The 22942-nt window shown below is 37.1% G+C and overlaps 1 protein-coding gene across 1 annotated transcript in view; it reads left to right on the top strand.

Moving 5' to 3' along the window:
* Positions 1-15569, top strand: part of LOC140183026 (uncharacterized) — an 82693-nt gene extending 67124 nt beyond the window's left edge. The window contains exons 7-9 of the mRNA XM_072231026.1: positions 14812-14891; positions 15289-15337; positions 15433-15569. Coding sequence (XP_072087127.1) covers positions 14812-14891; positions 15289-15337; positions 15433-15569 — 266 coding nt within the window. The remainder of the gene's footprint in view (positions 1-14811; positions 14892-15288; positions 15338-15432) is intronic.
* The last annotated feature ends 7373 nt before the right edge of the window (positions 15570-22942 follow it).

The following is a 22942-nucleotide window of genomic DNA, read 5'->3' as shown; positions in this document are numbered from 1 at the left end:
GCGACCTGCATCTGAAAAACACAACAAAGATATGGTATGAGAACCGGAGGTTCTCAGTATGGTAACAGTGCTGGTGCACGAAATTGTGATCTCTGGTAATGGCTCCAAAGGCTTGGTGCTCTAATTTTAATTCATAATTTGTCACAACTTCGATACAACTAACCAGCAAGTGCACTGGGTCGTCCAAGTAATAAACCTTACGTGAGTAAGGGTCGATCCCACGGAGATTGTCGGTATGAAGCAAGCTATGGTCACCTTGTAAATCTCAGTCAGGCGGATAATAATTGATTATGGAGTTTTTGAAAATAATATAATAAAATAAGGATAGAAATACTTATGTAAATCATTGGTGAGAATTTCAGATAAGCGCATAGAGATGCTTTCGTTCCTCTGAACCTCTGCTTTCCTGCTGTCTTCATCCAATCAGTCTTACTCCTCTCTATGGCTGGCTTTTTGTAAGGATGTCACCGGTGCCAATGGCTACTTTCAATCCTCTCGGGAAAATGGTCCAAATGCTCTGTCACAGCATGGCTAATCGTCTGGAGGCATCACCCTTGTCGATGGTTGCATCCTATTCCTCTCTGTGAAAATGGTCCGATGCGCTGTCACTGCATGGCTAATCATCTTTGAGGTTCTCGATCATACTGGAATAGAATTTACTATCCTTTTGCGTCTGTCACTACGCCCAGCACTTGCGAGTTTGAAGTTCGTCACAGTCATTCAATCCCAGAGTCCTACTCGGAATACCACGGACAAGGTTTAGACTTTCCGGACTCTCATGAATGCCGCCATCAATCTAGCTTATACCACGAAGATTCTGATTAAGAGATCTAAGAGATACTCATTCAATCTAATGTAGAACGGAAGTGGTTGTCAGGCACGCATTCATAGGGAATGATGATGATTGTCACGTTCATCACATTCAAGTTGAAGTGCGAATGAATATCTTAGAAGAGAAATAAGATGAGTTGAATAGAAAAACAGTAGTACTTTGCATTAATCTTTGAGGAACAGGAGAGCTCCACACCTTAATCTATGGAGTGTAGAAACTCTACCGTTGAAAATACATAAGTGATAATGGAGTTCATTGATCTCGGCCCCAGAGGGGAACCGGAGTAACCAAGACTTCTATGATCCGAAGATAAAACTCAGGATGTCTAATACAATAGTAAAAAGTCCTATTTATAATAAACTAGCTACTAGGGTTTACAGAAGTAAGTAATTGATGCATAAATCCACTTCCGGGGCCCACTTGGTGTGTGCTTGGGCTGAGCTTGAAGTCTACACGTGGAGAGGTTATTCTTGGAGTTGAACGCCAGCTTTTGTGCCAGTTTGGGCGTTGAACTCCACTTTGCAACTTGTTTCTGGCGCTGGACGCCAGAATTGGGCAGAGAGCTGGCGTTGAACGCCAGTTTGCGTCATCTAAACTTGGGTAAAGTATAGACTATTATATATTTCTGGAAAGCCCTGGATGTCTACTTTTCAACACAATTGGAAGCGCGCCATTTTGAGTTCTGTAGCTCCAGAAAATCCATTTTGAGTGCAGGGAGGTCAGAATCCAACAGCATCAGCAGTCCTTCTTCAACCTCTGAATCTGATTTTTGCTCAGGTCCCTCAATTTCAGCCAGAAAATACCTGAAATCACAGAAAAATACACAAACTCATAGTAAAGTCCAGAAATGTGAATTTAACATAAAAACTAATGAAAACATCCCTAAAAGTAACTAGATTCTACTAAAAACATACTAAAAATAATGCCAAAAAGTGTATAAATTATCCGCTCATCACAACACCAAACTTAAATTATTGCTTGTCCCCAAGCAACTGAAAATCAAATAGGATAAAAAGAAGAGAATATACTATAAATCCCAAACTATCAATGAAACATAGCTCCAATCAGATGAGCGGGACTTGTAGCTTTTTGCCTCTTGAATAGTTTTGGCATCTCACTTCATCCATTGAAGTTCAGAATGATTGGCATCTATAGGAACTCAGAGTTCAGATAGTGTTATTGATTCTCCTAGTTCAGTATGATGATTCTTGAACACAGCTATTTTATGAGTCTTGGCCGTGGCCCTAAGCACTTTGTTTTCCAGTATTACCACCGGATACATAAATGCCACAGACACATAACTGGGTGAACCTTTTCAGATTGTGACTCAGCTTTGCTAAAGTCCCTAATTAGAGGTGTCCAGGGTTCTTAAGCACACTCTTTTTTTTGCTTTGGACCTTGACTTTAACCGCTCAGTCTCAAGTTTTCACTTGACACCTTCACGCCAAAAGCACATGGTTAGGGACAGCTTGGTTTAGCCGCTTAGACCAGGATTTTATTCCTTTAGGCCCTCCTATCCACTGATGCTCAAAGCCTTGGGATCCTTTTTATTTGCCCTTGCCTTTTAGTTTTAAGGGTTATTGGCTTTTTGCTCTTGCCTCTTGGTTTTAAGAGCTTTTGGCTTTTTCTGCTTGCTTTTTCTTTTTCTTTCTATTTTTTTTGCCTTTTTTTTTCCTGCAAGCTTTGTCTTTTGCTGCTTTTTCTTGCTTCAAAAATCATTTTTATGATTTTTCAGATTATCAAATAACATGTCTCCTTGTCATCATTCTTTCAAGAGCCAACATATTTAACATTCTTAAACAACAACTTCAAAAGACATATGCACTGTTCAAGCATACATTCAGAAAACAAAAAGTATTGTCACCATATCAATATAATTAAGCTAAGTTCAAGGATAAATTCAAAACTCATGTACTTCTTGTTCTTTTGAATTAAAACATTTTTCATTTAAGAGAGGTGATGGATTCATAGGACATTCATAACTTTAAGACATAGTTACTAACTACTAATAATCATGTAATGAAGTTACAAACATAGATAAGCACATAACATAGAAAACAAAAAACAGAAGAAATAAGAACAAGGAATGAATCCACCTTAGTGATGGTGGCGTTTCCTTCTTGAGGAACCAATGATGTCCTTGAGCTCTTCTATGTCTCTCCCTTGTCTTTGTTGCTCCTCCCTCATTGCTTTTTGATCTTCTCTAATTTCATGAAGGATGATGGAGTGCTCTTGATGTTCCACCCTTAATTGTCCCATGTTGGAACCTAATTCTCCTAGGGAGGTGTTGATTTTCTCCCAATAGTTTTGTAGAGGAAAATACATTTGAGGCATCTCTGGGATCCCATGGTGATGAGCTTCATACGCCTCTTGAGCTCCATGAATGGGCTCTCTTGCTTGCTCCATCTTTTTCTTAGTGATGGACTTCTCTTCCTCAATGTGAATGTCTCCTCCTATGAAAGCTCCAGCTGAGTAACATAGATGGCAAATAAGATGAGGAAAAGCTAGCCTTGCCCCAGGAGAGGGCTTTTCGGCTATTTTGTAGAGTTCAAGGGAGATGACTTCATAAACTTCTACTTCCTCTCCAATCATGATGTTATGGATCATGATGGCCCGATCCACAGTAACTTCAGATCGGTTGCTAGTGGGAATGATGGAGCGTTGGATGAACTCCAACCATCCTCTAGCCACAGGCTTGAGGTCCAGTCTTCTTAGTTGAACCGGCTTGCCTTTGGAGTCAATCTTCCATTGAGCTCCTTCCACACATATGTCCATAAGGACTTGGTCCAACCTTTGATTAAAGTTGACCATTCTAGTGTAGGGGCGTTCATCTCCTTGCATCATGGGCAAGTTAAACGCCAGCCTCACATTCTCCGGACTAAAATCTAAGTATTTCCCCCGAACCATTGTAACGTAGTTCTTTGGATCCGGGTTCTTACTTTGATCATGGTTTGATGAGCGGATAATTTAAACGCTTTTTGGCATTGTTTTTAGTATGTTTTTAGTAGGATCTAGTTACTTTTAGGGATGTTTTCATAAGTTTTTATGTTAAATTCACATTTCTGGACTTTACTATGAGTTTGTGTGTTTTTCTGTGATTTCAGGTATTTTCTGGCTGAAATTGAGGGACTTGAGCAGAAATCAGATTCAGAGGTTGAAAAAGGACTGCTGATGCTGTTAGATTCTGACCTCCCTGCACTCAAAGTGAATTTTCTGGAGCTACAGAACTCGAAATGGCGCGCTTCCAATTGCGTTGGAAAGTAGACATCCAGGGCTTTCCAGCAATATATAATAGTCCATACTTTGGCCAAGAATAGACGACATAAACTGGCGTTCAACGCCAGCCTTCTGCCCAAATCTGGCGTCCAGCGCCAGAAAAGGATCCAAAACCAGAGTTGAACGACCAAACTGGCACAGAAACTGGCGTTCAACTCCACAAATGGCCTCTGCACGTGCTACACTTAAGCTCAGCCCAAACACACACCAAGTGGGCCCAGGAAGTGGATTTATGCATCAATTACTCACTCATGTAAACCCTAGTGACTAGTTTATTATAAATAGGACCTCTTACTATTGTATTAGACGTCTTTTTGACCATCTTTGGATCCTGGATTGTATTCTGATCCTGTGATCTCGTTTAGGGGGCTGGCCATCTCGGCCATGCCTGGACCTTTCACTTATGTATTTTTAACGGTAGAGTTTCTACACTCCATAGATTAAGGTGTGGAGCTCTGCTGTTCCTCAAAGATTAATGCAAAGTACTACTGTTTTCTATTCAATTCTTCTTATTTCGCTTCTAAGATATCCATTCGCACCCAAGAACGTGATGAAGGTGATGATTATGTGTGACGCTCATCATCCTTCTCCCTTATGAACGCGTGCCTGACAAACACTTCTGTTCTACATGAATTAAGCTAGAATGAATATCTCTTAGATCTCCTAACCAGAATCTTCGTGGCGTAAGCTAGAATGATGGCGGCATTCAAGAGAATCCGGAAGGTCTAAACCTTGTCTGTGGTATTCTGAGTAGGATTCAATGATTGAATGACTGTGACGAGCTTCAAACTCGCGAGTGCTGGGCGTTAGTGACAGACGCAAAAGGAGGTGAATCCTATTCCAGCATGATCGGGAACCGACAGATGAATAGCCGTGCCGTGACAGGGTGCGTGAGCATATTATTCACTGAGAGGAGGGGATGTAGCCACTGACAACGGTGATGCCCTTGCATAAAGCCAGCCATGGAAAGGAGTAAGACTGATTGGATGAAGATAGCAGGAAAGCAGAGGTTCAGAGGAACGAAAGTATCTCCATTCGCTTATCTGAAATTCCTACCAATGATTTACATAAGTACCTCTATCCCTATCTTATTAATTATTATTCGAAAACACCATTATCCATTTATATCTGCCTGACTGAGATTTACAAGGTGACCATAGCTTGCTTCATACTAACAATCTCCGTGGGATTCGACCCTTACTCACGTAAGGTATTACTTGGACGACCCAGTGCACTTGCTGGTTAGTTGTATCGAAGTTGTGACAATTATGAATTAAGATCAGAGCACCAAGCTTTGGAGCCATTACCAGGGATTGTTCGAGCCTGGACATCACAATTTCGTGCACCATGGTTCTTAGTGATCCATGCATTGGCATAGAACTCTTGAACCATTAGGATGCCGACTTGTTGGATGGGGTTTGTTAGAACTTCCCAACCTCTTCTTTGGATTTCATGTCGGATCTCCGGATACTCATTCTTCTTGAGCTTGAAAGGGACCTCAGGGATCACCTTCTTCTTGGCCACAACATCATAGAAGTGGTCTTGATGGGCTTTGGAGATGAACCTTTCCATCTCCCATGACTCGGAGGTGGAAGCTTTTGTCTTCTCTTTCCCTTTTCTAGAGGATTCTCCGGTCTTAGGTGCCATCAATGGTAATGGAAAAACAAAAAGCTTATGCTTTTACCACACCAAACTTAGAATGTTGCTCGCCCTCGAGCAAGAAAAGAAAGAATAGATGAAGAAGAAGAAGAAATGGAGGAGAGGGAGAGGGAGATGTGTTTCGGCCAAGAAGAGAAGAGAGGGTTGTGTTGTGTGAAAATGAGGAAGAATGGAGGGCTATATATAGGGAAGGAAGGGGGGTAAGGTTCGGCCATTTAGGGTGGGTTTTGGGTGGGAAAGTTATTTTAAATTTTGAAGGTAGGTGGAGTTTATGAGGTAGGTTTATGGGGAAGAGTGGATGGATGTGAGTGGTGAAGTGGTGATAGGGAAGAGAGATTGAGGTGATTGGTGAGGAGTTTTGGGGAAGAGTGTTTATTGGGAATAGAGGATGATTGAGAAGAGAGAAGAGAGTGAGTGGAGGTATGTGGGGATCCTGTGGGGTCCACAGATCCTGAGATGATCCTGTGGGGTCCACAGATCCTGAGGTGTTCAAGGATTTACAACCATGCACCAAATTAGGCATGTAAAATGCCCTTGCACACAACTCTGGGCGTTCAGCGCCAGATTGGTGCCCATTTTGGGCGTTCAACGCCCATTTGTTGCCCATTTCTGGCGTTGAACGCCAGAACCATGCTTGTTCTGGGCGTTCAGCGCCAGCTCTTCTCCAGGGTGTAATTCTGGCATTCAGCGCCCAGATGCTGCCCATTTTGGGCGTTCAGTGCCCAGACACTGCCCATTTTGGGCGTTCAGCGCCAGAACCATGCTCTGTTCTGGCGTTGAACGCCAGACAGGTGCTTCCTCCAGGGTGTGATTTTTCTTCCACTGTTTTTGATTCTGTTTCTAAATTTTTCGTTTATTTTGTGACTCCACATGATCATGAACCTAAGAAAACATGGAAAACAATGAAAATTAGATAAATAAACATTGGGTTGCCTCCCAACAAGCGCTTCTTTAATGTCAATAGCTTGACAGTGGGCTCTCATGGAGCCTCACAGATGTGCAGAGCTTTGTTGAGACCTCCCAACACCAAACTTAGAGTTTGGATATGGGGGTTTGACGCCAAACTTAGAGTTTGGTTGTGGTCTCCCAACACCAAACTTAGAGTTTGACTGTGGGGGCTTTGTTTGACTCTGCTTTGAGAGAAGCTTTTTCTGCTTCCTCTCCAGGGATGCAGAGAGAGATCCTTGAGTTGTAAACACAAGGTTGTCCTTATTTAATTGAAGGATCAATTCTCTTCTGTCCACATCAATCACAGCTCTTGCTGTGGCCAGGAAAGGCCTTCCTAGGATGATGGATTCATCATCTTCCTTTCCAGTGTCTAGGACTATGAAATCAGCAGGGATGTAAAGGCCTTCAACCTTTACTAACACGTCCTCTACTTGTCTATAAGCCTGTTTTCTTGAATTGTTTGCCATCTCTAATGAGATTTTAGCAGCTTGCACCCCATAGATTCCCAGTTTCTCTATTACAGAGAGGGGCATGAGGTTTATTCCTGAACCAAGGTCACATAGAGCCTTAAAGATCATGGTGCCTATGGTACAAGGTATTATGAACTTTCCAGGATCCTGTTTCTTCTGAGGCAATGTCAGTTGATCCAGATCACTTAGTTCATTGGTGAACAAGGGAGGTTCATCTTCCCATGTCTCAATACCAAATAATTTGGCATTCAGCTTCATGATTGCACCAAGGTACTTGGTAACTTGCTCTTTAGTAACATCCTCATTCTCTTCAGAAGAGGAATACTCATCTGAGCTCATGAATGGCATAAGGAGGTTTAATGGAATCTCTATGGTCTCTAGATGAGTCTCAGATTCCTTTGGTTCCTCAGAGGGAAGCTCCTTATTGATCACTGGACGTCCCAGGAGGTCTTCCTCCTTGGGATTCACGTCCTCTCCTTCCTTCACAGGTTCGGCCATGGTGATTAATTCAATGGCCTTGCACTCTCCTTTTGGATTTTCTTCTGTATTGCTTGGGAGAGTACTAGGAGGGATTTCAGTGATCCTTTTACTCAGTTGGCCCACTTGTGCTTCCAAATTTCTAATGGAAGACCTTGTTTCATTCATGAAACTCACAATGGCCTTAGATAGATCAGAGACTAAATTTGCTAAGCTAGATGGATTCTGCTCAGAATTCTCTGTCTGTTGCTAAGTGGATGATGGAAAAAGTTTACTATTGTTAAACATATTTCTTCCACCATTATTAAAGCCTTGTTGAGGCTTTTTATCCTTCCATGAGAAATTTGGATGATTTCTCCATGATGAGTTATAGGTGTTTCCATAAGGTTCACCTAAGTAATTCACCTCTGCTATTGTAGGGTTCTCAGGATCATAAGCTTCTTCTTCAGAAGATGCCTCTTGAGTACTGTTGGATGCAGCTTGCATTCCATTCAGACTCTGAGAAATCATATTGACTTGCTGAGTCAATATTTTGTTCTGAGCTAATATGGCATTCAGAGTATCAATTTCAAGAACTCCCTTCTTCATAGGCGTCCCATTATTCACAGGATTCCTTTCAGAAGTGTACATGAACTGGTTATTTGCAACCATGTCAATGAGTTCTTGAGCTTCTGCAGGCATTTTCTTTAGGTGAATGGATCCACCTGCAGAAGTATCCAATGACATCTTTGATAGCTCAGATAAACCATCATAGAATATATCCAGGATGGTCCATTCTGAAAGCATGTCAGAAGGACACTTTTTGGTCAGCTGCTTGTATCTTTCCCAAGCTTCATAGAGGGATTCACCATCTTTTTTTTTGAAGGTTTGAACATCCACTCTAAGCTTGCTCAGCTTTTGAGGAGGAAAGAACTTGGCTAAGAAAGCCGTGACCAGCTTATCCCAAGAGTTCAGGCTATCTTTAGGTTGAGAGTCCAACCATATTCTAGCTCTGTCTCTTACAGCAAATGGGAAAAGCATGAGCCTGTAGACTTCAGGATCTACTCCATTAGTCTTAACAGTATCACAGATCTGCAAGAATTCAGTTAAGAACTGAAAAGGATCTTCAGATGGAAGTCCATAAAACTTGCAGTTCTGCTGCATCAGAGAAACTAGCTGAGGTTTCAGCTCAAAATTGTTTGCTCCAATGGTAGGAATGGAGATGCTCCTTCCATGTAAATTGGAATTAGGTGCAGTAAAGTCACCAAGCATTCTCCTTGCATTATTGTTGTTGGGTTCGGCTGCCATCTCCTTTACTTGTTCGAAATTTTCAATAAGGTTGTCTCTGGATTGTTGTAATTTAGCTTCTCTTAGTTTCCTCTTCAAAGTCCTTTCAGGTTCTGGATCAGCTTCAAAAAGAATGCCTTTTTCTTTGTTCCTGCTCATAAGAAAGAGAAGAGAATAAGAAAAGAAGAGGAATCCTCTATGTCACAGTAAAGAGGTTCCTTATTGTTAGTAGAAGAAGAAAAGGAATAGGGGTGAAGAAGAATGAAGAATCCAAACACAAAGGTGATGATAGGAGCAGAGATGTGAGATGAAGAGAAGTGTTAGTAGATGAATAAATAAATAGAAGGGGACTGAGAAGAGGAGAGAATTTTTTGAAAATAATTTTTGAAAAAGAGTTAGTGATTTTCGAAAATAGTTTTTGAAAAAGGTTAGTAGTTTTTCGAAAATTCAATTAAAAAATAAAATAATTAGTTAATTAAAAAAAATTTTGAAAAAGAGGGAAGATATTTTCGAAAATTAGAGAGAGAGAGTTAGTTAGGTAGTTTTGAAAAGGATAAGAAACAAACAAAAAGTTAGTTAGTTAGTTGAAACAAATTTTGAAAATCAATTTTTAAAAAGATAAGAAGATAAGAAGTTAGAAAAGATATTTTGAAATCAAATTTTTGAAAAAGATATTTTTGAAAAGATATGATTGAAATTAGTTTTGAAAAAGATTTGATTTTTTTAAAATCACAATTAATGACTTGATTCACAAGAAATCACAAGATATGATTCTAGAACTTAAAGTTTGAATCTTTCTTAACAAGTAAGTAACAAACTTGAAATTTTTGAATCAAAACATTAATTGATGATGTTATTTTCGAAAATATGATGTAAAATTAAGAAAAATATTTTTGAAAAATATTTTTAAAATTTTCGAAAATAACTAAGAAAAATGAAAAAGATTTGATTTTTGAAAAAGATTTTGAAAAAGATAAGATTTTTTTTAAATTGAAAATTTGATTTGACTCATAAAAACAACTAGATTTTAAAAATTTTTGAAAAAGTCAAATCTAATTTTCGAAATTTTAAGAGAGAAAAAGGGGAAGATATTTTTTTTATTTTTGAATTTTTAATGATGAGAGAGAAAAACAATGAAAATGCTCAATGCATGGAGATTTTTAGATCAAAACAATGAATGCATGCAAGAATGCTATGAATGTCAAGATGAACACCAAGAACACTATGAAGATCATGATGAACATCAAGAACATATTTTTTAAAAAATTTTTTAATGCAAAGAAAATATGCAAGACACGAAACTTAGAATTCTTTAATGCTTAGACACTAAGAATTCAAGAATGCATATGAAAAACAAGAAAAGACACAAAACATGCAAATGCAAAGATCAAACAAGAAGACTTACCAAGAACAACTTGAAGATCATGAAGAACACTATGAATGCATGAATTTCCGAAAAATGCAATATGAATATGCAATTGACACCAAACTTATAACATGACTCAAGACTCAAACAAGAAACACAAAAATATTTTTGATTTTTATGATTTTATGAATTTTTTTTTGTATTTTCTTTTAATTTTTTTTTTCGACAATCATTTTGAAAAAGAAAAATAAGGATTCCAAAATTTTTAATATGAATTCCAGGAATCTTATGCTCTTTAGTCTAAAGCTCCAATCAAAGGGTCAGGCATGGCTTAATAGCCAGCCAAGCTTTAGTATGTAACTCAGACATGACATGCCTGACATTCCCTACAGTCAGCCAGGCTTCAACATGCTTCATGAAATACTAGAATTCATTCTTAAAAATTCTGAAGAAAAATATATTTTTGAAAACATTTTTATTTTAAAAAGTTTTTTTTTTTCGAAAACAAAGGAGAAATTTTTGAAAGATTTTTGAAAAATTTTTTTGAAAACTTTTTGAAAAGAAAACGAAAAGAAAGTTACCCAATCTGAGCAACAAGATGAACCGTCAGTTGTCCAAACTCGAACAATCCCCGGCAACGGCGCCAAAAACTTGGTGCACGAAATTGTGATCTCTGGTAATGGCTCCAAAGGCTTGGTGCTCTAATTTTAATTCATAATTTGTCACAACTTCGATACAACTAACCAGCAAGTGCACTGGGTCGTCCAAGTAATAAACCTTACGTGAGTAAGGGACGATCCCACGGAGATTGTCAGTATGAAGCAAGCTATGGTCACCTTGTAAATCTCAGTCAGGCGGATAATAATTGATTATGGAGTTTTCGAAAATAATATAATAAAATAAGGATAGAAATACTTATGTAAATCATTGGTGAGAATTTTAGATAAGCGCATAGAGATGCTTTCGTTCCTCTGAACCTCTGCTTTCCTGCTGTCTTCATCCAATCAGTCTTACTCCTTTCTATGGCTGGCTTTTTGTAAGGATGTCACCGGTGCCAATGGATACTTTCAATCCTCTCGGGAAAATGGTCCAAATGCTCTGTCACAGCACGGCTAATCGTCTGGAGGCATCACCCTTGTCGATGGTTGCATCCTATTCCTCTCTGTGAAAATGGTCCGATGCGCTGTCACTGCATGGCTAATCATCTTTGAGGTTCTCGATCATACTGGAATAGAATTTACTATCCTTTTGCATCTGTCACTACGCCCAGCACTTGCGAGTTTGAAGTTCGTCACAGTCATTCAATCCCAGAGTCCTACTCGGAATACCACGGACAAGGTTTAGACTTTCCGGACTCTCATGAATTCCGCCATCAATCTAGCTTATACGACGAAGATTCTGATTAAGAGATCTAAGAGATACTCATTCAATCTAATGTAGAACGGAAGTGGTTGTCAGGCACGCGTTCATAGGGAATGATGATGATTGTCACGTTCATCACATTCAGGTTGAAGTGCGAATGAATATCTTAGAAGCGAAATAAGATGAGTTGAATAGAAAAATAGTAATACTTTGCATTAATCTTTGAGGAACAGCAGAGCTCCACACCTTAATCTATGGAGTGTAGAAACTCTACCGTTGAAAATACATAAGTGATAATGGAGTTCATTGGTCTCGGCCCCAGAGGGGAACCGGAGTAACCAAGACTTCTATGATCCGAAGATAAAACTCAGGATGTCTAATACAATAGTAAAAAGTCCTATTTATAATAAACTAGCTACTAGGGTTTACAGAAGTAAGTAATTGATGCATAAATCCACTTTCGGGGCCCACTTGGTGTGTGCTTGGGCTGAGCTTGAAGTCTACACGTGGAGAGGTTATTCTTGGAGTTGAACGCCAGCTTTTGTGCCAGTTTGGGCGTTGAACTCCACTTTGCAACTTGTTTCTGGCGCTGGACGCCAGAATTGGGCAGAGAGCTGGCGTTGAACACCAGTTTGCGTCATATAAACTTAGGCAAAGTATGGACTATTATATATTGTTGGAAAGCCCTGGATGTCTACTTTCCAACGCAATTGGAAGCGCGCCATTTTGAGTTCTGTATCTCCAGAAAATCCATTTTGAGTGCAGGGAGGTCAGAATTCAATAGCATCAGCAGTCCTTCTTCAACCTCTGAATCTGATTTTTGCTCAGGTCCCTCAATTTCAGCCAGAAAATACCTGAAATCACAGAAAAACACAAAAACTCATAGTAAAGTCCAGAAATGTAAATTTAACATAAAAACTAATGAAAACATCCCTAAAAGTAACTAGATTCTACTAAAAACATACTAAAAACAATGCCAAAAAGCGTATAAATTATCCGCTCATCAAGTGCCCAGCGATGTAGGATATAAGACCCCAGGATGCCAAAGGCAATCCTAAGCTCCATATCCATCACAAGATTTTAACCTTAAGCATTCTAAAACAGATAAGCATAATATACCAACATTAACTTAAATAAACCAGGAAATCTATCTTAGGGAATTTCTATTCTAACCAAACCCCGTTGTCCCACATCCTTCACCAACCGATCCTCCATGCGATCCCATCGCCACCGCCTTCCAAACCTCCTCAATCCCAGTAGAAAACACAGGTAATATACAATACAAGTAAAACACAAGTAGAAGCATATAAGGCAAATAATTCAGATAGCAAGTAAGCATGTTATTCAATTAGGCAAGCCATTACAAGTAAACAAAGCATACAAACAGATAGAAAATGCATATGATAAATGCCTGCCCTATTGGCTGTGATATCAAATTGTCGGTTCAACTGCCAACCCGACACATCTCCATGGAGACGTCGCCCTTCAGATTTCTCATATGGGAACCCCCGAGATATAGTGCCCGGAACACTGTCCAGGTACCGGCGCCTGCTCGCCCTATAAATCTGAAGGGATGTGAGCGGGATACTCTTGCCTCAGACCTCACATCTCAACGTAAGCGGGATTAACCACCGTCCTTACGCCACCGCCGCTACCTCAACAGGCAGGATTATCCACCGTGCGGGATTATGTGGCCGCAAACAGTGCGGTGATCGGAGCTCTCTAGCTCAAGATATGAGTTTTGGAAGATTGAGATGAATAGTAACCATGGGGTTTCTCTCTTCTTCTATTTTTTAGTTGTGTGAGTGTGTTTATTTTTGTGTTATGCTGAAATGGATTCACTTATGAACCCTTTTATATGTTGAGCTTGGGCCTAACTTGGGCCCGGTCCAATTCGTTAGCGTTTTTAGCCCGTTTGGCCCAACTTTGGGCCAAACCTTTAAAATTAATGCCCGGTTTTCCATTTCTAATATTTTTCTAAGGTTTTCGCCAGTTTTCACTTTTTCTCATGGGGTACCGGGCAAACTTGAACCAGTTAAACCGGTTCAACTGCCGATTCGTAGTTTTTCACGGTTTTTCGTAGAAAGCACATTTTCTGACTCAGAAAGACCTACTGAGTCCGAAAATCACCTTTAAATCCTCAAATTTTCTCTCTAACTTTTCGGAATCTAATTTGGGCAATATTAATTACTTAATTAACCGGTTGATTAATTGTGGTTCTTACAGTTTATATCATTCAACTACAAATCCTTATTTTTAAAGATAAGGTTTAAAATTATCATAATCTAATCATTTGATTTAAACCTCTGAAGGTACTTTTGTGACTTTAAGGTAGAAACTATTGGTTTAAAGGAGACATCACAATGCTGTTCGAATGAAAGATATGGAGCAAGACTCGGGGATATAGTCCTTAACTAGGAGGTAGACAATGTTAATTTACTTGATTGCAATTTGATTGAAGTTTAACTATTATGATTTATTATGGTTGTCCATCTAGTGGATCTTATGTTTTCTTTGGTATTAAAATATGATATCAAGTCAATAATATGTTATCAGAATTGTAGTTTTGCAGATTTCAAGTTTGGTTGCTGCCTTTTCATGGGTGTTTTAGCTACATAATTGTTTTTCCGCAATTGTGCTTTTTTATAATAATGACTTCTTTTTCCTTGAAATATTGAATTGTAGACAACAACATCCATTGTTTGGTTTCTTCATTTCTTCTAACTTTTGCCTATTCATGAACACCATGGCAACCATGTACATTTTTTGCACACAATAGATAATGATCATTGTTGCTTTCCTAAGCATGCTAGTCTTCTTTTACATTGATGCAGAATTAGTACTCTCTCTATATATAAATGAGTAACACAATACAACTACATGCAGTCACACTTACTCTCACTAAAAAGTGAAAAAGTAACAGTGTTATATTGGGAAATGGTGAAAGTTGTCTATTAGGCCAAATTGTCCTTCACGAAGCTAACCTTAACATAACACTGACTACTAATTGATTTTAGATGTTAATGTTTCTGAAAACTACTATGCCATGGTGTATAATTAAGGACATGTTGACAAACCTTTATTTTTTTTTTGTCTAATATACATGCCTGCTCTTTATTAACTCTAAGTATGTCTCTATCACCTTGTGCATAAAGGATACATTGCCTCCAAAGAAAATGGATCCTACAGAGAAGCACTACAAACAGGCAGATATAATGTTGTGCTTGGGGACAAGGTAGTAACATGATTTATGATTTATTCCTTCTACATTTTTGTTTTCATTTACTTTATATTATAGCTTTTTTTATTAGTTATTAATTCCAATGACTTCTATCCTTCTCCCTACCTACCTATTGGTTCACACTTGTTCAAGTTTAGTTGTTTTTGGGTTGTGCAGAATCAACCTTCATTTTAAACAAATCCAACTAAAATTGACTTTAACAGTTTTTTTTCATAAACCAGCATTTTTTGGTAGAATGGAGAGTGAAATTGATATGAAAAATTAGATTAGTTTCATTTAAACTAATAGTGCTTGATCTTGAGAGCATAGTAGTGAAGTATCCTAGTAATTGGACCATTTCTAGTTTCATTTAAACTAACAGTGCATATAATTCTGCATTGTGTTCTTCTAGGATCATTTTGCCAAAGAGAAGACGATAGCCATAACTCTCAAATATATAGGTTTGTGAAGATTGAACTTTGGAATTCTATGTATTGCATACTACATATAATAACAATGACATTGAGAGTATTACCTTCCCTTTTATATTTTACAGATCCAACAAACATGATTCGAGCCATTCCAAGCAATGCTTCTAATAATATGTACTGCACACTATTCACTCAAAATGTTGTTCATGGAGCAATGGCAGATTACACTGGCCATACAAGTGGACTTGTCAATGGGAGATAAACTTATATACCCTTCTATGTAAGTTCATCATTGAACATTTGCATTTGTTCTCTCATTCTAACCAAAAAATAAAGCAAGTTTAGAAAGTAACTTCTATTTAGGAAGTAATAATAGCAGAGTAAATAGTAAACACTTTTTCGTAGAAAAAGTTGTGGAAATTTTTGGCCTAACTCTTTGGTAGGTTCATTTTTATGCAAAGAATCAATAAGAACCAAAATCATGTAGAGATAACTGATAGAATCTGGGTTAGGCTATTATCTTCAACGAATCAACCCAGCTTTTTGGGCAACAAGTGTCACAATGAAGGCAATATTGAAGAAGAAGAACCATTAAACCAACTTCTACATGGAGAATTTTCAAATGACACCTTGGTTAAGAAAGAAATCAGCAACATTTAACAATATGCTTCCTAAATGATATTGTCATTCCTTCATACCCCTTCACCATGCTATATGCATTTAATTTTTAGAGGTAAAATATATTTTTTGTCCCTGAAATTTGACAAAAATTTTAAAAATATTCCTAAGTTTTATTTTGTTTTAATTTTATCCCAAAAATTTTTTATTTGCATCAAATATACCCTTGATGGCTAATTTTTCAAAAATTTGAAGATTGATTCAACAACAATTTCATAAGAACAACCCCTCAACACAGCAAATCAAGCATAATTTTCATACATTATTGTTAGATTGGTCTTAAATTTTTTAAAAATTTAGCTATCGAGGATATATTTTGGTGCAAATCGAAAACTGCTAGGACAAAATTGAAACAAAATAAAACTTAGGGGTATTTTTGAAACTTTTGCCAAACTTAAGGGACAAAAATTATACTTTACTCTAATTTTTAGTAATATATATGAAATTTTTTCTTCTCTCTTTTTTTTGGGCCCCTCCACTCCATAAAATGGCTGGGGAAAAATCAGCCTCACATTGTTGTTATTTTTGTAAAACTTGTGGAATTGAGTTTGGATTTATTTAAAATACAATGCCTTTTTTTTTGGAGAGTTCAACTTTTGATAATAGAAATAAATTATTATTTTGTTGATAGACACATATAAATTATTATTTATAATAGAAATAATTTTTATAATAATTAATAAAAGAAAACTTTGATGTTAGAAAGATTATGACAGTTTAAAATAGTTATTAAATATAGAAAAAAATGTCACAAGACTTAGTAATTTAGTGACGGTTTCAAATTAAAAAACTATCACTAAAAATATTATAACGGTTTAAGCAGTCACTAAGTATATCTAAAAGTTGTCATAGGAACTAGTAACTTAGTGACAATTTTCGCTAAAAATTTCATGACGATTTACAACAGTCACGCAATATAAGAAAAAACCCTCATAAGATTTAGTAATTTAATGACAGTTTCAAAACGTCGTAAAATACAACATAAAAAACACCTTAACAAGTGTTAAAACTTAGTGATGGTTTTATACTTTAAAAACTGTCACAAAATTAGTGACACTTCTTACCAACGGTGGTTTAAAATCGTCACTATGTCAGTTGGTGATGCTCAAATTCATGGCACTTTTTTTAACTGTCACGAAAATAATTAGTGACTGTTAAAACTGTCGCCAAGCATTAAAAAAACCATTGTAAAAATTTTGTTTTGTTGTAGTGTATGGTGAGTGCCTAGTAAAGTTAGGGACCATTATGTGTCATAATCTAGTAACTTTCGTACTTGTTTTCTCTTCTAATTTTAAACTCTATTGTATGTAGTCTGGAGCGCAATCTGGGGGTCCAAAATAGTGCAGTTGGAATCTCAGGGGTGAAATTGGTGCATGGGTCCAATCTGAGGGACCACTTTTGGGATTTAGTCACTTGTACCTAGTCATGTTCCCCAATTGTTTGTGAAATGGATACTTCTTCTCCACCTTGTCCTCCTCATTATCACTATTTACCCATCATCCTCATTACCAAATCCACCATCAACTTTCTCCTTTTCCTTGTCTCTTCTCACTTGTTCTGCAATATTATTTTGTGTTTGAGTAGGAGAAAGCTCAAATTGATCCTCTCTGCTAATATAGACATCAATTAAACCTTCAACTCCTTCCTTGTCATCATTGCTGTCACCAAAATCAACTTTAGCAGCACTACCCTTTGATGCACAACCCTTTCTTGAATATTATTCCAAAAATCTTCACTTCCATCCTCATTAATCTTAGGTTTATAGTCTTCATCATCAGAGGCATCACTACCCTTTTCTTCCTCCGTAGTTGATCCAACATTGTTCTAACCTTATCCAGTATCATGGGATTTATATAAGACAATTGGGCTAGGGCCATCCATAATTATTATTGTTGCAACATTTCCTAACACTTGGGCATCCTTTGTATCTTCTTGGATATGTGAATAATATATAGCTCAACCATATCCTCCTTCACTTTAATATTGGTTATATCCATTGCATCTTTGTCATTTCATAGCATCCTTAAATTTTTTCTATGGGTCCTCTTTTAATAATTTATACCACATGGATGTAATGTCTTTTTTTTTTCAAATAGCCTTTTTTACTGACTATTTCATACACCTCAATCAAGCACCACTCATCCTCATTGAAAAGGTCTATAATAGTAGTCTCTCTACCTAAATACTATAGAGGCCCTCCTTGAAGCCCAAACATGCCTTGGTGGTAAACTTTCACTCTAGAATAACTCATCTTATGCACATAGACCCTATCACATTTGTGATTGATAATAAAAAAATAAATGAAAAGAATTAAACCACAATAAGGCACAGTAACAAAATAGTCCAAAATACTCCTAAACCCTAGCATCAATAAGCGATTAAGAAAGCACAATCCCAAAAAAGTTCATGCCCAAACTTTGGGTCATAGAAAATGTTTTCTACTAACCCCCAATAAATCCAAAACCCTACAATGTTGACAACCCTAGACGTTACCACCTTTGTTGCATGTACTATTAACTTGAAAACAAAAGAAAATAGTTTGTACGTATCATTTTTTGATGCACAAAAGCAATACCTACGTAAAGCAAAACCCAGTAATCTTCTCCTCCACAAGAAAAACTGATCCACGAAAAACCTTCATTTTGTAAGAATACCCTAAGATCATACTCAAAAAAGAGAAAAATTGTAGGATTTAGAGGGTGAGAAATAGAAAGCATTATGTTATTTTTTTTCTTAATATTATGTATGGTATAATGAAAGTTGTAATAGGTGCAAAGAGGTAGACATGCCAATGTTAACGTTTAGGCTGAGTAACTTAAGCTTCACGTGTGCAATGCCGTTAGTAATCTGTTAACAGAATTGATGACAAGATAACATTGCTATGATTTTGAAACTTTATGGACTTAACTAGGTGGCTATTACAATACTCCTCTAATGTTTGGAGTTTTGAAACTCCGTGAGATTTAAATTAAAAAAAAAAACAAAGTAAAAAATTTGGATCTATTTTAATTTTTATATTTTAATTCTTCTTTTTTTATTTTATCCAAAAAAATCTAGTTGTCGTGTATTTACCTACTTTCGTCTCTTCCTCTCCTCTCTAACCCAGTTAGTCACGTCATTAAACATTACCCTCTCACTACCTTCTCAAAATGTCGCGCCTCCGTCACCATACAGTTCCGCTACTCGCCATGATGCTAGCACACTGACACCTTACCGCAATACTATCTTGAGACAAAGACTCTGATTTCTTCCGTCAGGTATCAACCCAATTTTTTGGGCATCAATCCTCAAACTCATGCGGAGCAATTCGAAGAGAAGGAGAAGGAGAAGGAGAAGGAGAAGCAACAAGTTTAGGTGAAACCAGGGAAGAGCAGAGGCGTTGCAAAACTAGGAAAACCATAACGATAAAGGTGGGTTGATCGTGGAGGTGGACCTTCTCGAAGAGTGGCGATGTTGTATTCTCAATCGATCTCAGTCTCTTAACGGCAGCAACAACCATGAACACCACAAATGAGCAGTGACAACCATGAGAATCAAAGCGATGGAGGTGGTTTCTCTAGTCCTTGACAGTCCTTTCGTGACAGTGGGGTGGTGCAATGTTTGCAAGCTCCGGCGATGGCAAGTCACAGCAGCGACGCACGAGCTACCAAGAAGGATAGGCTTAGGTCTGAGTTGGGTAGGGTTTGGGTCTTTGTTTCTATGGGTTGGGTGTGTTTAGTTGCACTTGGATCTGACAAAACAAAAATTCCAAAATTAATCTTAAATAGGATATTTTATTTTTTTATTAAATTTAAATTTATAATTTTTAATGCATTTAAACAACATTAATACTAAAAGGGTATTTTTGCCTTTTTATTAATATTTAAATGAATATTTTAGAGTTTTAAAATCAATCTTTAAAAGAGATAATTTTATTTTTTAAAACTCAAATATAAATTTTTAGTTTTTAAAATAATTAAACAACTCTAATTTTAAAATGGTATATTTTTGTCTTTTTATAATTAAACTAAAATGATTTGTACTCTTTTTAAATTAAATTAAATTTTAATTCAAATTAAATAACTTTAATCTTAAAGAGTATTATATTCTTTTAAAATTAATATTAAAAATGTAAAACCCGGTTAATTAATGACTAATTAATCCATAAATGAGAATTTATTCTAGAAAAGCCAAAAATGTGATTTTTATGGCTTAATATGATAGAGGAGATTAAAACAAAAATTTTGATACCAATTTTATAGAAATCGGCCCAAGATTGGACCGAACGGACCAAACCGGGCCAACCGGACCCATATTGGTCCCTTGGCCCAACCAACTAAACCTAAAATCCTAAAAACTAAGGTTGCGAGAACCGGACCGGTCAATAAACCAGTGAGGTCACTGGTTCAATGGTTCACTGGTTCGACCGGAGTTCAACCGAGGTTCAACCGGTTTAATTAAATATTAAATAAAATTATTAAAAAATCTAAAAATAATTTTAAATATATAAATTCAATAATTTCTAACTTAATAAAATTTAAAATTTCATATAATAAATTATCCATAACTTAATATTAGAGGTTCACAAACAACTTCAAACATCAAAGTTTATAACTAAACAACTTCATAGATCATTAAGGAAGAGAAATATAGTGATACTAAGAAACCCAAAAGAATATTTAAATTGGCATGGCTTGTGTATATATCATCTAGCAACACTTAAATTGTGGCTGTAAAGTATAAATAGATTGAATTATACTACTCAAAACAAAGGTATATTTGGAGAAAAAGAATTGTATGTGCAATCAATTAGGCAAATTAAGTTTAGAATTCATATTAAAATAAAATTATAACAAAAACAATTACATGTATGCATCAGGTGGAAAAGATTTGTTAGACCAACCTCTTGGTGTGCTGTATGTTTGAACTTCTCAGTTTGCTTTGCCAAGCGAATCTTTTTCAGCACATATCTACCAGCCATTGAAAAAACCATGAAAAAAATGAATAACAAATTGGACTTCACAGCCTAGCTGCTACTGAATTGGTATAGTTTCTCACATAATTCTAACAATTAAAAATACCAAAATCTAAAAACAGAAACAAGGAGTTAAAAAAATGAAACTTTATTTATTGGATTGTCCATTATATAAATAAAAATCAATCTCCTTCCCTTCATGTTGCATGGTTTGGCAGTTCACATCATAGCTACAAAAATAAAACAACCGAACTCGAAGAAAATATTGAATTTTTGTTTATGGGGTTGTCCAATTTTTCACTGAGAAAACGATCTTCATCCTTCTCTAAGTGTTCATACTTCATACTACATTGTTTGAAGAAAAACAAAAAGATAAACAGTGGCTTTTGTGTGTTGTCACCTCTTCTTCTTAGACCAGAAAAGCAGAACCAAATGCTCCTCTTCCAATTTGCTCTATCACCTCATAAAACCATGAACAAATAAATAATTCAGCAACCAAAATCATGAAGCAGCAAACAAATAAATCATGAATAAATAACCTCAGAAAATCAAAAATCAAAATCATGAATCCAGCAAACAAATAAATCATGAACAGATAACAAATAAATCAAAATCTTGAATCCAGCAAACAAATAAATCAGAAAATCATGCACAGAAAATCAGAAGGCAGCGAGGAGGAATAAGTGAATAATAGAGTATTACTTACCGGCGGCGAGTAACAGCGACGAAAGAGGAGGCGAGCTCGACGACGAAAGAGGACGTGGTGGTGGTTGCGGTGGTCAAAGCCGTCGCTGCTGTGGCTGTGGGATGCGGTGGCGATGGCGGTGGGCTGCTCGATTGGTGGTGATGGGCAAGTGGCTATGCGACTGCGAAGAGAGAAGAGATAGTTGCTGTGGGTGCTGATTCCTCTTCTGGGTGATTAGGGTTCAACTTCGTTTACGTTTAGGTTTAGCCTTTCTTTTTTTTAGAGACAAAACGACGCCATTTAGGGGTTTTACCGGTTTTTTGCCAAGCGATTTCTGGCCTTACCCGGACCGGCTAGGTGACCGGTTCCCAGTTATTCTGGTTAAACCGGTCGGTCTGGTTCGATTTTTAGAACCATGCTAAAAACAGTACTCTCTCTCCTCTAAACCTCACTCACGCTGAAAAAAGAAAATGGGAGGGGAAGAACACTCTCTCAAAGTTCTAACTCTCACTTGATCTTCAAACCACCAAAACTTTTGATCTGGAGCTCCGATTGTTGCATCGTTTGTGGTCACGCGTTCACCGTGACGAGCTCTACAAAACCCATTATTTTGTTCTTGAGGTAAGTCACGATTTTAGTTCAGTTACTCAGCCCTTAAATTCGAATTTATTGGAAAAAAAGTGTTGAGATTTCGGGCTCTTTGATGTTATAGGATCCAACTAGCTTGAAGAAGAAGTTTAATCTTGTCTCTTTGATCCTTGGGTGTGGTAAGATTCTCAAACCTAGTGGAATTTGTTGGTTTATGATGCTTGAATATTGAGTGGGTATGTTTGAATGTGATATTGTGGCTTAAGTAGTGTATATATGTGTGTTGAAGCTTGGTTGAGATTTTGGAAAGCTTGAAAATGGGCTTTGGTGTGCTAAAAATCTATTCTTGGAGGTGTTTAGACCTTGAGAGCTTGTGGAAAAGTGATTTGGAAGTGCTCTGGGTTGAGTGGGGAAATCGGCTAAGGTATGGTCTCAGTTTCCTGTATCTAAAAAGTAATGTGGTGTGAAAACTTAGGCTATAGGCCCTAAGATAAGATTTGAATGGTTGATGTTGTTGAATGGTTAAAATAAATTGTGTGGTCATATATGTGATTATGAATATTGATGTTTGATGGTATGATGCATGAGAGATATGCATGTTTTGATATATGATTAATGATTGGTTGAGGGTGAATTGTGGGTGAAGCCATGTTGAGAGTGAGGATGGTAATGATTGTATGTATTGATGGTTGGTTGGAAATGGTATTGTTGTAAATTAGAATGAGGAAAA

The sequence above is a fragment of the Arachis hypogaea genome, chromosome 20 (assembly GCF_003086295.3).
Source record: "Arachis hypogaea cultivar Tifrunner chromosome 20, arahy.Tifrunner.gnm2.J5K5, whole genome shotgun sequence".
NCBI classification, from domain to species: Eukaryota; Viridiplantae; Streptophyta; class Magnoliopsida; order Fabales; family Fabaceae; genus Arachis; species Arachis hypogaea.
This window is presented reverse-complemented; position numbering and strand designations above follow the sequence as displayed.